The sequence below is a fragment of the Trichomonas vaginalis genome, chromosome III, assembly GCF_026262505.1.
Source record: "Trichomonas vaginalis G3 chromosome III, whole genome shotgun sequence".
Taxonomy (NCBI): domain Eukaryota; phylum Parabasalia; order Trichomonadida; family Trichomonadidae; genus Trichomonas; species Trichomonas vaginalis.
This window is the reverse complement of record NC_067205.1, coordinates 6,893,086-6,906,631: the sequence shown is the minus strand read 5'-3', so window position 1 is coordinate 6,906,631 and position 13,546 is coordinate 6,893,086. Positions and strand designations below refer to the sequence as shown.

The window sequence follows — 13,546 nt, the reverse complement described above, 5'->3', positions numbered from 1 at the left end:
AATTTTATTGGAAATATGTTAACAAATCGCAGAATGTGTTGGACATTATCTCATACATTTCCTTTGTAAACTATAGTAATGCAATATTCTCGGGAACATGGCTCTCAATTTTGAATAGTTTACGAATTTCTCAAATAAAATTGAGCGGATTATGTTCCCGAGATTTTTGCAAAAATGAATACTGTATGCTTTATAACTTTGGATAGGTATCAATCAAGAAAATAATCGATTTTCATTCAAACTATATTTTTATAAAATATTAATTAGAATAATATGCACTACTTAATTAGAGAAAATTTTCGTACATAAATTTTTCTGAGGCCGAACCTAAGATTTTGAGAGTACTATATTGTTTCTGGAAAATCTTTTGATTATCTTTGAACAAAATTCAGGAATTTTTTTGATCCGGAGTACTGTTTCAAACGAAATTATTCATAGAAAAGTAATTAACTGTCATCCATTTTTGATAATATACCAAGTTCCCGAGTTCTTAGAAATGATTTATTTCTCAATCGAAGTTAATTATATATGCCAATTTATATTCAAATGATTATATTGATTCCATATGCCAATTAGAACATGTAGATTTCTATAAATTAAGAATTTGTTTTTTTGAAATTTTTATGGATTCAGTATTGTATTATATGGATTCAAATTTGGTATATTGAGTCAATACAATGGATGAACCCTATGCTGTTATCATAAACTTAAGGAAATATTTCAAAATACAATTTTAAAAAATTTTGACTGAATAATATAAGAACAAATAAATGCTATGAAATTAATTCATACTCATTACAATTTATCGATTTTACTTGCGATTATTTTTCATTTTGAGAATTTCCTAGTCAAAATCAATCAATCGAAGTTAATTAAAAAAAAGGTAGTGGGGCTTCCAGGCACTTCGTGCCCTCTAGCCCCGAAGATGTTTAGTATAAATGAAGTTTTTATTCGGAAAATTGTTAGTCTTCTGGTGTGAATTCGGAGGACTCTTCTTCTTCCTCCATTGCTTCTGGGAAGAAGCCTTCTTCTGGGTCGAAAACATTATATAATGTTTCACTTTTCACAAATTATATATGTTTTCATGTTTTGTCACTTTTCTGTCACTTTTCAGGGAAAAACATTTTTATTATTATATATAAATGAATTTTACAAAACCTCCATTACCGTTCTTTGGAAATAAGAGTAAATGTAAAGATATTATATTGAGAGAACTTAAGAAACTACCGAATGGTCTAACATTTGTAGATTTGTTCGGTGGAAGTTTCTATATATCCCATTTGTGCCATACAATATTCCCAGACTCAAAGATTATATGCAATGACTTCGACAACTATATGAACCGTCTCAAACATATTCCAGACACAAACAATATATTGAAGAGTTAAAAGAAAAGATACCTATAGGTAAGATGGAACGTATACCATTAGATAAGAAAAATATTGTGAGAGAGGTTTTGAAAAAAGCAGAATATATAGACTGGGATAGTATATCTGCTAGACTATTATATAGTGGTTCTATAAGAGTTCATGACATTGAAACACTTATGTCAAAAGTTTTATATCTTAACTATACAAATGTTTTCAAAGAGGACATAGAAAAATATATTGAGGGTATAGAGTTTGTGAGATGTTATTGGACAGAGTTGTATGAAAAATATAAAGACAAGGAAAATGTTTTCTTTATAGTGGACCCGCCGTTCTATAACACATGGGATTTTCAATACCAAGTAGACTGGACTTTGAGAGACTCTTTAGAAACTTTAGACGTTTTACATAACCATCCATGCTTTTACTTTACATCCGATAAAAGTGGTTTGGAAACCGTTATGAGATGGTTAGAGGACATACATGACTATGAGTTTAGATATGACAAGATAGAATATGAGAGAGGTCCTATAAACCGGAGAAAGTGTCATAACAAAGAAATTTTATTAGTAAGTAAATGTGGTTTGAAATAGGACTACTTGTTTTAGGTTTTTTCCATTGTGTCATTTATTTCTTTGACGTGGCAGAAAAGTACAGAGAATATGAAGATGAACCAATGCCTGCAAATGTTCAGTATATGTACTCGTAAGAGATATTTTTATCTAATATTAAATGGACGCACAGAACTTAGCGAATGCACAGCAACCTGGACAACCAAACCCAGAGAATATTCCAAATGAAGTTAGAATACAAACTGCAATGGCAAACTATGGTCAAGTGCCAACAGATGTACAAATGCAAACTGCCATGTCAAATGACGCTGCGTTAGGTTTGCCACCATGGTATGCAAATATGAGATGGAAAGAGTTTTATACAAACCCTGAAGTGGGATATAAACAACTTTATGCAGATGACGCGAACACAGGAGTTGACCCAGAATATGTTTTCTACCAGAGGAGAAACAGAATGTATGAGCTCCAGTTAAAGAATGCTATGGAACTCAACAGGAAACGTAAGAGACTAGGCGGACATTAGATTTTTACATATAGTAAAATGGGTTTCTTCAGTAAGATAGGAAACTTCTTTCGAAATGTTGGAAGAGGTATATGGAATGGAATAAAAACCGTAGGAAGAGGAATTTGGAACGGAGTCAAAAATATTGGTAAAAGGGTAGGTCAGTTCGTTGGTATTATACCTAAAGACCCTGAACCAGAAGAACAAGCTCCTGTTATACAACAGCCTGAACCTGCACCACAGTCTAGTTGGCAACCAAATCCAACACCTCAACCGTATTAAAAAATTATATTTTTACCGTTCGATAGTAGTTGTATATGAAACTAAGTTCTAAGTAAAACGCATGGTATAATGGAATTATTCTTTTTTTCCATCTGTAGTAAACCATACTTGAAAGTCTGAAATACTTCCACTTGGTGGTTCGTATAACTTTGTAGGTTTTTCGTAAAAGTCATTTGCCAAGCATAAGAAAGAGTTTTGGGCGCCAGAAAATGAAGCATGAACAATAATAGCATCTTGGTCGAAAACATTTTCATATGTTCCATTAGGGTTTTCGACTTCATAAAAGTCTGGGTGTACTGGATATGCTGCAGGCTGATTTAACATCCTCATAAAATCTATACCATGCCAAGTTGTTATATATTTTGTAGAAATATAAACGTTTTCTCCAAGGTCTTCTATTCTATTGATTTTAACAGTTGCATTTTTCCTGTCATAAATAATATCGAGATGGTATTTCCTTCGTCAATGTTATACTGTTTTGCATATTCGATATAGATATCGTTTATTTTTTCTTGAAAAGCTTGAAGAGTTGTTTCTAAGTTTACAAGCAAACTAACTTGTAAAAGTTTTCCCTGTTCAAATTTCTCATACATACGTTTTTCTTGTTATAGTATCGAACTTCAAAAACCGACCGTAAATGGGAAACCATGTATGGCTTCTGAAATGAACTTCATTCTACGAAAGCCAATAGCTTTTGTGACAGATGGGTCTCTTAGCCATCTTAATGGGTAGTCAAAACGATAGCCTTCATGCTTTACGGTCTCTGTCTCAAACTTTTGACCGACATTAGTAAAAAGTTCATCTAATGGTTTAGTTGTAGCAACTCTTGAATTTTCTTTTTCTATTGGAAGCATATTTTATCTAGAATAAAAATGTCAAATGAAACAGCGTCTATGAGAGAAATACAACACAACGACAACTCATTATGCAAGCTCTAAATAAGAACACAACAAACTTTTCAAACTATTTCTAAGATATCTGAGTCATTGAAAGAAGGAAACTTAAAACTGACATTAAACCCAATGACAGATGAGTTTCTATTTCAAGACAAGAAGAACAATACTGTCTGTATAAATCCAACAAAGGAACTTTAAACGAGAAACCTATAAATGAACTTCTTTTGAAAGCAGATGTTGACAACAAAGCTGACAAAGAATATGTAGACGATGCAATAGCAAAAGAAGAAGAAAGAGCTAACAATGCTTATGCAACAAAAGAACATACTCATCCTGATAGCAGACAAAACATATGTTGACAATAAAATGTCAAGTGAAGTGACGAGAAGCTGAAAACGAATATTCTAAAAAGACTCATACACATTCTATATCTGAAATAACAGACTTAAAGTTAGCCTTGAAAAGAAAGCGTGAAGGAATATGTGGCTAGTAAGTTAGAGAAGAAGGGATAAGGAATATGTGGATGAAAAAGATAATGAAATTATAGAAAGGGCTGAATGGTATCATGAATGGACATCGAAGATTTTAAAAAACTAAAGCTGATACAGGATTGGTTTCAGGATGTTTAGACCTTAAAGCAGATAAAACTTATGTTAACGATGAGTTAGAGAAGAAAGCAAATAAGACTCATACACATACAAGTTTTACAACTGTTGCTATAGAAAGTATTGAAGGAACGGTTGAAGGAACTGGTGGGGATGCATTATATTGTAAACCTCCTAACTTTCCACAAGGTTTAACATCGGATGACGACATAACGACGATGAAAAACATTAGATGTAAAGATGTTTATGTCATGAAGGATGAACATAATATTAAATTCACTGCTCAAGATTTATATGACAAGAAAGCAGACAAAACAGAGCTTCAAACATTAAAGACAGAAATGCTTCAAACATTATATCCTATAGGCTCTATTTATACGTCAATGAACTCTACCAGACCAGAAACAGTTCTGGGTTTTGGAACTTGGACTCAAATAGTCGACAGGTTTTTGTATTGTGCAAACTCTTCAAAGGAAACAGGTGGAAGTAAAACGATTTCAGGTGAAAATTTACCTGCACACAGTCACTACATAGATTTAAGTACATCTCAAGCAGGTTGGCATAAGCATAGATATTGGGATTGGTCAGCAATGATAAAAGGTAAAGGATATGATGTTAAAGACGACGTTAAGTTTGCTATAAATTGTTACTGGAGTAACACTGAGGGAGGAGGAAACCATACACATCACGTTTCAGGATATACGCAAACAACGGGACAAAGTAAAGAATACATGCCACCTTACATGACAGTTTACGCATGGTATAGAAATGCTTAGTCGTCATTTTCAACTTCTTTAGCATATTCGTCAGGAGTTGTCTTATATTTGTTAGGAACTGTCTTTGAAAGTATACCACCTTGAACTTTGACAAGTTTGAAACGAGGTCTGACAATAGTAGTTTTATCTTCTGCTTGCAGTGTGTACATTTTGCCATGTTTGCCTAAAACTTCATAATATTCTCTTGTATACTTTCTTCTATTTTTACGAACACGAATGTGAGTACCTGTCGGGTTCCCATTGTTGTCATAGTCAATAGTATTTTCATATGGGTCGCGTTTAGGTATTTCTATTTTTACTTTGTCACCTTTCTGAAGTTTGAAGCCCGGCATTCTTTCTTGTTTGTCTCTTTTGACTAAATTATTAAATATATAGTCTTTCTCTAAGTCAGGGTTGTTTTTCATTTCTTCGGGGAGTGGTTTCCCAAACCTTTTTGTTTACGGCTATTGTAAATATTTAAAACTTGTCTCATCTTTGCCATGGAGAAGTGTCTATATTTCTCGTCATATGACATTTCATTTCGCTTACACCACCTTGTGGTTGGTTTAAGTCTCTTAACATTTTTATACAACCGTCAATGACACCAAGAGCAGAATGGTTTTGGTCGACAATGAAATATTGGTTTACATTTTTTGAACGCAGATAGTTTTTTACATCATCTGATTTGAAAGAACTTTCACAGTCAGATGTCAGTTTTGTTGGATGGTATTTGTCAACGAATATTGTCAAAGCAGTTTTCACATCTAAAATATTTTTGGACCATAATGGTATGGCTTCACAGTATCTTGTGTTTTGACCGACAAATATTAGCCAGTATGGTGGTCCATCTGTTCTAACTCTCGGAATGTTTTCCAAGATATCCATAAACCAAGCATTTGGTGTTGAACTAAAGATTTTTACCATGAGTGCTTTCTTTGTCGCTTTAGAAACATAGGGGTCCTTGTTTGGATTCGTCATTTTTTATCCTATAAGAAATGGGTTTATTTGGCGCATTAGCAGGAGTTGCATCCAGATTTTTACCCGCAGTGGGAACAATAGCCAGAGGTGTATTTGGGGTTGGAAGGAAGATTTTGAGTACATTAGGTATACTGAAAGAGAAAGCACAACCTATTATACAAACTGTACAGAAAGGTTGGGATGTAGCACGAGATGCAACAAATCTTATTCCAAATCCTGAAACAAGAGGAAAAGTTCAAGGATGGATGGACAATGTAGGAAGACAAGCAGGAAACTATTATAACAAAGCAAATGACTACTATAACCAAGCAAATGACTACTATAACCAAGCAGGACACTATATGGACCAAGGTGAAAGATTCTTTAACAGAGGATATAACCATGCACAACAATGGGTAAACAATAACCAACCTCAACCGCCTCAAACGTGGGGAATGTAAAGTTTTTTACTGAGATGAAATGAACAATACAGCATTGAGACAAATGGGTTCAAGATGGATTTGTCGGCTTCCAGCAGTTACACAACGTGTTTGTCAAGTTCTTCCTATACCTCAGGAAGTTTTAGACCGACTTAAAAAACAACAACAACCAGTTGAAAACAAACCAAACTAAAATTTTTTACTGAGATGAAATGACCGAAGAAGTTGAAACGGTAGATTTGACACCACAAACAAAAAGTTCAGAACCATTGTCAAAACCTGTCAAAGAACTTACAGATGAAGAGAAAAATTCAATAATAGAAAGTGCCAGGTCTGGAAATACAAACCCTAACTACAAAGTCACTTTTCATAAAAATGGAACGGCAAGTATCTCAAAAAAGAAACAGACTCTCACAAATAAAATATTGAAGTCTGAAGGAGCTTTCGAGACAACAGATGGGTTTATATCATGACCTGAAACAGTTCATTATAGAACATCTCATTGACTTAGAGTCGAAATATTCTAAACTTTACAACAAACACAAAAGTTGAAAGGAAAACAAAACAAATGGCATATGATATTTATGAAGATGTTGACGACACAACTGTTCCTGCAAGTGAAGTAAAGTCAGAGAAACCGAAAAAGTGACGAAAAACGATAGAAGAAGAAAAACCCAAAAACTGAAGATAAACCAAAACCAAAGTTTAGTTTGGAAACTAAACCAAGTCAACCTTCATTAGCTGGTATGGGTTGGCGTCAAAGACTTATGGCAGCAGGCGGTTATGTTAAGTAAAGAAAAAAATATTTTTTTATTTTTATAAAAATGCCCCCATATAGAATGGATAGAAAGTCTGCTAAAATAAAAGCAGAGTTACAAAGATATGGTTGGAGAGTTTCGAAGAAGTTTAAATATAGAAGGAAGACCCATAAAAGTCTATGACAAACTGGCTGGTCTGACCTACGAAATGGATTTGGAAACAGCACGTGCCAATTATCCAAACAGACTAGAGAGGTTAGAAGAAGAACGTCTTATGGACATGCCTTTCGATGTGTTAAACATTGCATGAAATAAAAAAATTTATTTTAAAAAAGTGACATTTTTTTATTTTATTTGAAATGTACGCTGTGTTTGTTGGAGAAGACCGTTGGGAAACTTGTTTGTTAGATGAGAAATATGAAATGGCATACCATTTTAAAACAATATATTTTTACATATATTAAATGCTTCAGGTTGAAAAACAAAGAACAAAAGTAGCAGATACAAAACCGTTAGACTATATCTTTACAAATGCTGGTAGGACTATTTCAGATGAAGAAATTTCATCCCGAGTATACAGGTTTGACTATCCAATTCGTTGGCTTCAAAGTCCTTCAGATGCAAAGGCAATAGGATTTAGAAGAGTTTTGTTTTCAAATAGAACTAACGCATTTATGTTCGCAGTATATTTTCATGGGCAGTATAAAGGTTCTGATGGTCTAATAGACAAATTTGACGAAATGAGAATCTTTACAGTTCGTTCAGACGAAAGTCTTGAGAAAACTCTAAATGACTTTCAAACTCAAATGAACAAATATTATTGGGAATTTCAAGAAAAATACGACTCTTTACTAAATGGAACATACTATCTGAAACTAGAATATGACAAGATGAACTCCACCGTTTCATTTCAAAAGATTGAAATTAACCCTCCAAGAGATACAGAGTTTTTATTTTGGAAAGTAGACAAACGTTCTTGGGCACAATTTCTTCGGTTACTAAACCAGAACGAACCATTACCACCAGATGGTCCATTTCAATTTATACTTCCACCAGCAGATTTGACAGTTTATAGAAACGTGTTTGACCCTCAAAATGTTATGTGTCATGCAAGTTTCAGTTCAAGCAACAATAGTTTTCTATGTATTGGTAAGGACTTTTATGACTTTGCTTCTAAATTCTACGAACCACCTAGTAACAGTTTCTCTGACTTTCAAGTTTGGGTCACAACAAATGGTGTGCAACATATTATTCCATTGTACTATGACTTTTATCTCGAATTGTCTTTCATATATAACTACGGAAAAGTGCTGAAAAAATATTGAAAAATAATGTTTATGTTAGCATGTTAGATCTAACACGTTTTCTAACCACTTTTCTAACATCGTAGAAAACTCATGAAAACAATTTATTTTTGACACTTTCACAAAAAACATAAAAAAGTGAAGTTAAAATGAGATGTTTACTGAACTGGTTGGATGTCGCCTTCACAGGTTATGAAGAACGGCTGACCCGAGAAGTGGAACAGTGCTCTGAGAATTTGTATAATTCGTGGAATTGGACTCTCTCTGTTTGGAAGTAGTATCCAAGGACGCTTGGCAAAGAACTTTATAATGGCTTCCTTCTTTGCTTGCTTTATGTCGTCGTAGGCTGTCCCGTCTGGTACCTCAATTGGAATTCCAGTCGAAGTCTCGAGATTCAAGGCAGCCCTTCCAGAAATAGTGGTGAACTTGACCTTGGGCTTCATGACCTTGCGCAAGTAGTCTTTTACGCAGTCGTTAAGTTCAATTAGGTAAATTGCCTCGTCGGTAGGTTCGACCTCGACCATTGCTACTGTCAGTAAAAGTACTGCTACTGTCAGAAAAAGTACTGCTACTGTCAGAAAAAGTACTGCTACTGTCAGTAAAAGTACTGCTACTGTCAGTAAAAAGGAAAATTTGAGAGGGTTTTCGACGATAAAGTACTGCTACTGTCAGTAAAAGTACTGCTACTGTCAGTAAAAGTACTGCTACTGTCAGTAAAAGTACTGCTACTGTCAGAAAAAGTACTGCTACTGTCAGAAAAAGTACTGCTACTGTCAGTAAAAGTACTGCTACTGTCAGTAGCAGTACTGCTAGTAGCAGAGATTTTTATCGTTGTGGTCCGACGGTTAAGCCACAAACGAATGTCCCACGTCCCACCAACCCAGTCCATTCCCAAACCAGAGGAACCTAAAGAACCACAACAGTCTCCTCAGCAAGCTCAGTTCCAGCAAGTACCTCCGAATTTCTACCAATTTCCACCTCAAGGTTACTACCCACCACAAGGCTTCCCGAACTACCCTCCTCTGCCTATGCCTTACTTCCCCAACCCTTGGATGTTCCAGCAAGCTCCACCCCAGCAATTCCAATCTCAGTCCAAATCGAAGAGAGACCAAGAGTTCGAAGAAGGTCTGAACCGTTTACGCAAAGAGTATGCCACAGCTCCAATTGAGAGAAAGTTGTTCCCGGACCAAAAATATAATTTAGGTGAAGAGGTTAGATCTAACACGTTTTCTAACCTCGTGAATTTTCATGAATTTCCTTAAGATAGAAAAAATAAAGTTAGTTTTATTTTTTGTATTTTGTATTTTTTTGTATGTAAAGATATGATTTCAGGGATTTTTTTGACGAAGTGTCAATCTTCACTTCGTCAAAAAATAACAGTTATCTAATGAAAAAGTGTCATTTTTTTCATTTGACGAGAATGTCGGGTGGATGGTTAGATCTAACCTCATTTCTAACACGTTTTCTAACCTCTTGAATTTGTCATGAATTTCCTTAAGATAGAAAAAATAAAGTTAGTTTTATTTTGTATTTTTTTGTATAAAAGATCTGATTTCAGGGATTTTTTTGACGAAGTGTCAATCTTCACTTCGTCAAAAAATAACAGTTATCTAATGAAAAAGTGTCATTTTTTTCATTTGACGAGAATATCGGGTAGATGGTTAGATCTAACCTCATTTCTAACCTCATTTCTACCCTCTTGAATTTGTCAAGACTTCTTCGTAAATGTTTTGTCATGACTTCTTCGTAAATGTTTTGTCATGACTTCTTCGTAAATGTTTTGTCATGACTTCTTCGTAAATGTTTTGTCATGACTTCTTCGTAAATGTTTTGTCATGACTTCTTCGTAAATGTTTTTTCACCTCTTTTTTTCACCCTCTTGAATTTTCATGAATTTCCTTAAGACAGAAAAAATAACGTTAGTTTTATTTTTTTTTCTAACTTTTTATCTTGTAGGTAAGAACAGAAATGTCAGTCGAAGCAAAAACATTCACTAACAAATCTAATGGCGAAACATTCACAAAAGGCACTTATAACGGTATTGAAGTCTTACGTAGAGACAAGGATGGTTACATTAATGCAACAAATATGTGTCAGCAGTTTAGGAAAGACTTTAGAAAGTTGTTGGAAAATAAGTCCTGGGAAGAGTATTATAAGGCATTTTGTGAAGAATATAGCAACCGCCGGAATTCCGACGGTTGCTTTTTATACAAAATTCATGCAGGAATTCCTGATGAAATCAAACAGGTTAGAGGAACGTATGTAGACCCAAGACTTATAAACTATATAGCAATGTGGGCTTCTCCAAAATATTGCATAGCAGTTGGAAAAATTATGGACTCCATAGACAAGAAAGTTCATGAGAAGTTAGATGAAGAAGAACTCGAAGATACAGTAGAGAATGCTAAACCTTTGTTTGAAGAAGAAGTTGGAAAAATGTGCGAAAAACAATTAGAACATGAACGTGAGATATGTTATGGTTATAGAAATTCTCCATACGAACTAGACCAATGGGAACAAGAAGATTTAAAGAGAGAATTTAGAAAATATGAACTCGCTAAGATAGCATTTGAAGCTGCAGAAAAGAAGTTAAAAGTTTGGGGTTGTTTTGTACAAAAATATTGTGAGTAAATGAACCATTTATTTTTATTGAATTCAGCAAAAATAAAGTTTATGTTAGAATGTTAGATCTAACACGTTTTCTAACACGTTTTCTAACATGGTTTAAAACTCTCGAAAATCATGAAATTTACACCAAAAATAAAGTTTATGTTAGAATGTTAGATCTAACACGTTTTCTAACACGTTTTCTAACATGGTTTAAAACTCTCGAAAATCATGAAATTTACACCAAAAATAAAGTTTATGTTAGCATGTTAGATCTCACCTGTTTTCTAACACGTTTTCTAACCTCTTGAATTTTCATGACTTCTTCGTAAATGTTTTGTCAAGACTTCTTCGTAATGAGTGTAAAGGACCCAAAAATAAAGTTTATGTTAGAATGTTAGATCTAACACGTTTTCTAACACGTTTTCTAACCTCTTGAATTTTCATGAATTTTCCCGAAATAAAAAATAAAGTTAGTTTTATTTTTTTTATTTTTTTTTATTTTGTATAAAAGACATGATTTCAACAATCGGCACAACAACAATTCAAACAACAGCACCAAACTCGTTAGTCATGAATCCAACATCTATGTTAGTAGAGATGAAAAGCTTCATTCCTTCTTCATATACTTTTGAAACAGAAATCCAGAAGATAAAGCAAGAACTTTTAACAAGTAATTTAGACTGTAGTGCGAAAGATGAAACAAATGAACAGTATCTTTATGAAATGCAGGACCTCATCGACCATTTGCCTAAACTACCTGAAATCCAACAACAAAAACTAACTATTCCTGAATTCGACGAAATTGAAGTGAAACCAACTGACTCAGTAGAAATAAAGAAGTTCATACGAAAGGTAAACTATGAGTTTCTAGGATTTCATTGCAACCATAAGGTTATGGACAAAGATTGCGACATGGTATATAAGAACATCTCTGACATATATAAATCTGAAGAATTTAAGACCTACGACAACTTTGTTTCGTTAGTTGCTGAATGTGTATGGCAGATAAGAGATAAAGATAGAAGAGGCAAAGTATGGAACAAACAAATAAGACCCGCTATGTTTGAGATGAAGAGAGCAATTGACGCTTTAGTTGTTTTAGCTGGTTTTATTTCAATGTATAACGCAAAAATGAACCCGCAATGTTCAAAATGTAAGGCAGCAATTAGGAAATATAACTACTCCGTCAAAGAGATAGAAAGAATGAGAAACGACTATGCAGACTTAAAGAAAGAAGCAGAAAAGCCAGCAGAAGATAAAATGGACATGTTAGCATTTCTGAACAAAAACTATCCAACTGCTGACGATTTCCTATTATCTGACGTCAAGAAGAAGTATAAAGAAACCTTCGGCATAGTTAAAACATTCGATGTACTAAAAGAAGAAATAGAAGCTACAAAACTGTTTAAAGTCATGAACCATCGCAACATATACCATGTAAAACGCTTGTAAATAATTATGTTAGAAAAGAGGTTAGAAAACGTGTTAGATCTAACATGTTAACATAAACTTTATTTTTTCTATCTTAAGGAAATTCACGAAAATTCATGAGTTTTGTGTGTTTTAGACCATGTTAGAAAAGAGGTTAGAAAACGTGTTAGATCTAACATGCTAACATAAAATATATTTTTGGTCATTTACAATGAAGTCTTGACAAAACATGGAATCTCTTCCCTCGGAAAACCGAGAGAAGCAATCATATGACAAAGTCTTGACAAAACATTTAAGTTCGATGAAGTCTTGAAAATTCATGAGTTTTGTGTGTTTTAGACCATGTTAGAAAAGAGGTTAGAAAACGTGTTAGATCTAACATGCTAACATAAACTTTATTTTTGGTCATTTACAATGAAGTCTTGACAAAAACTATCCAACAGCAGAAGATTTCCTTCTATCTGACGTCAAGAAGAAATATAAAGAAACCTTCGGCATTGTTAAAACATTCGATGTACTAAAAGAAGAAATAGAGGCTACAAAACTGTTTAGAGTCTCACGAATTCATAACGTTTACCATGTAAAACGGTTGTGAAAAAAAGAGGTGAGAAAACAGGTGAGAAAACAGGTGAGATCTCACCTCTTCACCTAAAATATATTTTTGCTGAATTCAGCACAAAATTCATGAGTTTTGTGTGTTTTAGACCATGTTAGAAAAGAGGTTAGAAAACGTGTTAGATCTAACATGCTAACATAAACTTTATTTTTGCTGAAAAATGACCAAATTTCATGAGTTTTGTGTGTTTTAGACCATGTTAGAAAAGAGGTTAGAAAACGTGTTAGATCTCACCTCTTCACCTAAAATATATTTTTGCTGAAAAATGACCAAATTTCATGAATTTCCTTAAGACAGAAAAAATAAAGTTAGTTTTATTTTTATTTATTTTTTTATTTTGTATGTAAGAACAGAAATGACAAACATTGAGTTTGAAACAGTTAGAAAGATAGACAATGACACCAAAGTGGTTAGAATAGGTGATTTAAACGTAAGATACTCAAAGAAATAC

The 13,546-nt window shown here is 33.7% G+C and overlaps 8 protein-coding genes across 8 annotated transcripts, besides 1 other annotated feature; all 8 read left to right on the top strand.

Moving 5' to 3' along the window:
- Window positions 1–874: 874 nt before the first annotated feature.
- Window positions 875–13,546: part of a mobile genetic element that runs on past the window's edge.
- On the top strand, window positions 2,100–2,462 carry TVAGG3_0655480 (uncharacterized protein; the record flags this gene model as incomplete). The annotated part of the gene is made up of 1 exon (XM_051241817.1): window positions 2,100–2,462. The coding sequence occupies one exon, from the start codon at window positions 2,100–2,102 to the stop codon at window positions 2,460–2,462; it is 363 nt and encodes a 120-aa protein (XP_051088404.1).
- On the top strand, window positions 2,481–2,723 carry TVAGG3_0655470 (serine threonine-protein phosphatase family; the record flags this gene model as incomplete). Its single annotated transcript, XM_051241816.1, has 1 exon — window positions 2,481–2,723. The coding sequence occupies one exon, from the start codon at window positions 2,481–2,483 to the stop codon at window positions 2,721–2,723; it is 243 nt and encodes an 80-aa protein (XP_051088403.1).
- TVAGG3_0655460 (phage tail repeat-like family) lies at window positions 4,221–5,000 on the top strand (the record flags this gene model as incomplete). Its single annotated transcript, XM_051241815.1, has 1 exon — window positions 4,221–5,000. A coding segment is annotated over one exon (780 nt), but the record flags the coding sequence as incomplete, so codon positions are not given.
- TVAGG3_0655450 (uncharacterized protein) lies at window positions 5,975–6,397 on the top strand (the record flags this gene model as incomplete). Its single annotated transcript, XM_051241814.1, has 1 exon — window positions 5,975–6,397. The coding sequence occupies one exon, from the start codon at window positions 5,975–5,977 to the stop codon at window positions 6,395–6,397; it is 423 nt and encodes a 140-aa protein (XP_051088401.1).
- TVAGG3_0655440 (uncharacterized protein) lies at window positions 7,599–8,201 on the top strand (the record flags this gene model as incomplete). The annotated part of the gene is made up of 1 exon (XM_051241813.1): window positions 7,599–8,201. A coding segment is annotated over one exon (603 nt), but the record flags the coding sequence as incomplete, so codon positions are not given.
- TVAGG3_0655430 (uncharacterized protein) lies at window positions 9,299–9,700 on the top strand (the record flags this gene model as incomplete). Its single annotated transcript, XM_051241812.1, has 1 exon — window positions 9,299–9,700. The coding sequence occupies one exon, from the start codon at window positions 9,299–9,301 to the stop codon at window positions 9,698–9,700; it is 402 nt and encodes a 133-aa protein (XP_051088399.1).
- On the top strand, window positions 10,407–11,069 carry TVAGG3_0655420 (uncharacterized protein; the record flags this gene model as incomplete). The annotated part of the gene is made up of 1 exon (XM_051241811.1): window positions 10,407–11,069. One exon carries the CDS (start codon window positions 10,407–10,409, stop codon window positions 11,067–11,069), a length of 663 nt encoding a protein of 220 aa, XP_051088398.1.
- Window positions 11,562–12,419, top strand: TVAGG3_0655410 (organellar and viral DNA polymerase type B; the record flags this gene model as incomplete). The annotated part of the gene is made up of 1 exon (XM_051241810.1): window positions 11,562–12,419. A coding segment is annotated over one exon (858 nt), but the record flags the coding sequence as incomplete, so codon positions are not given.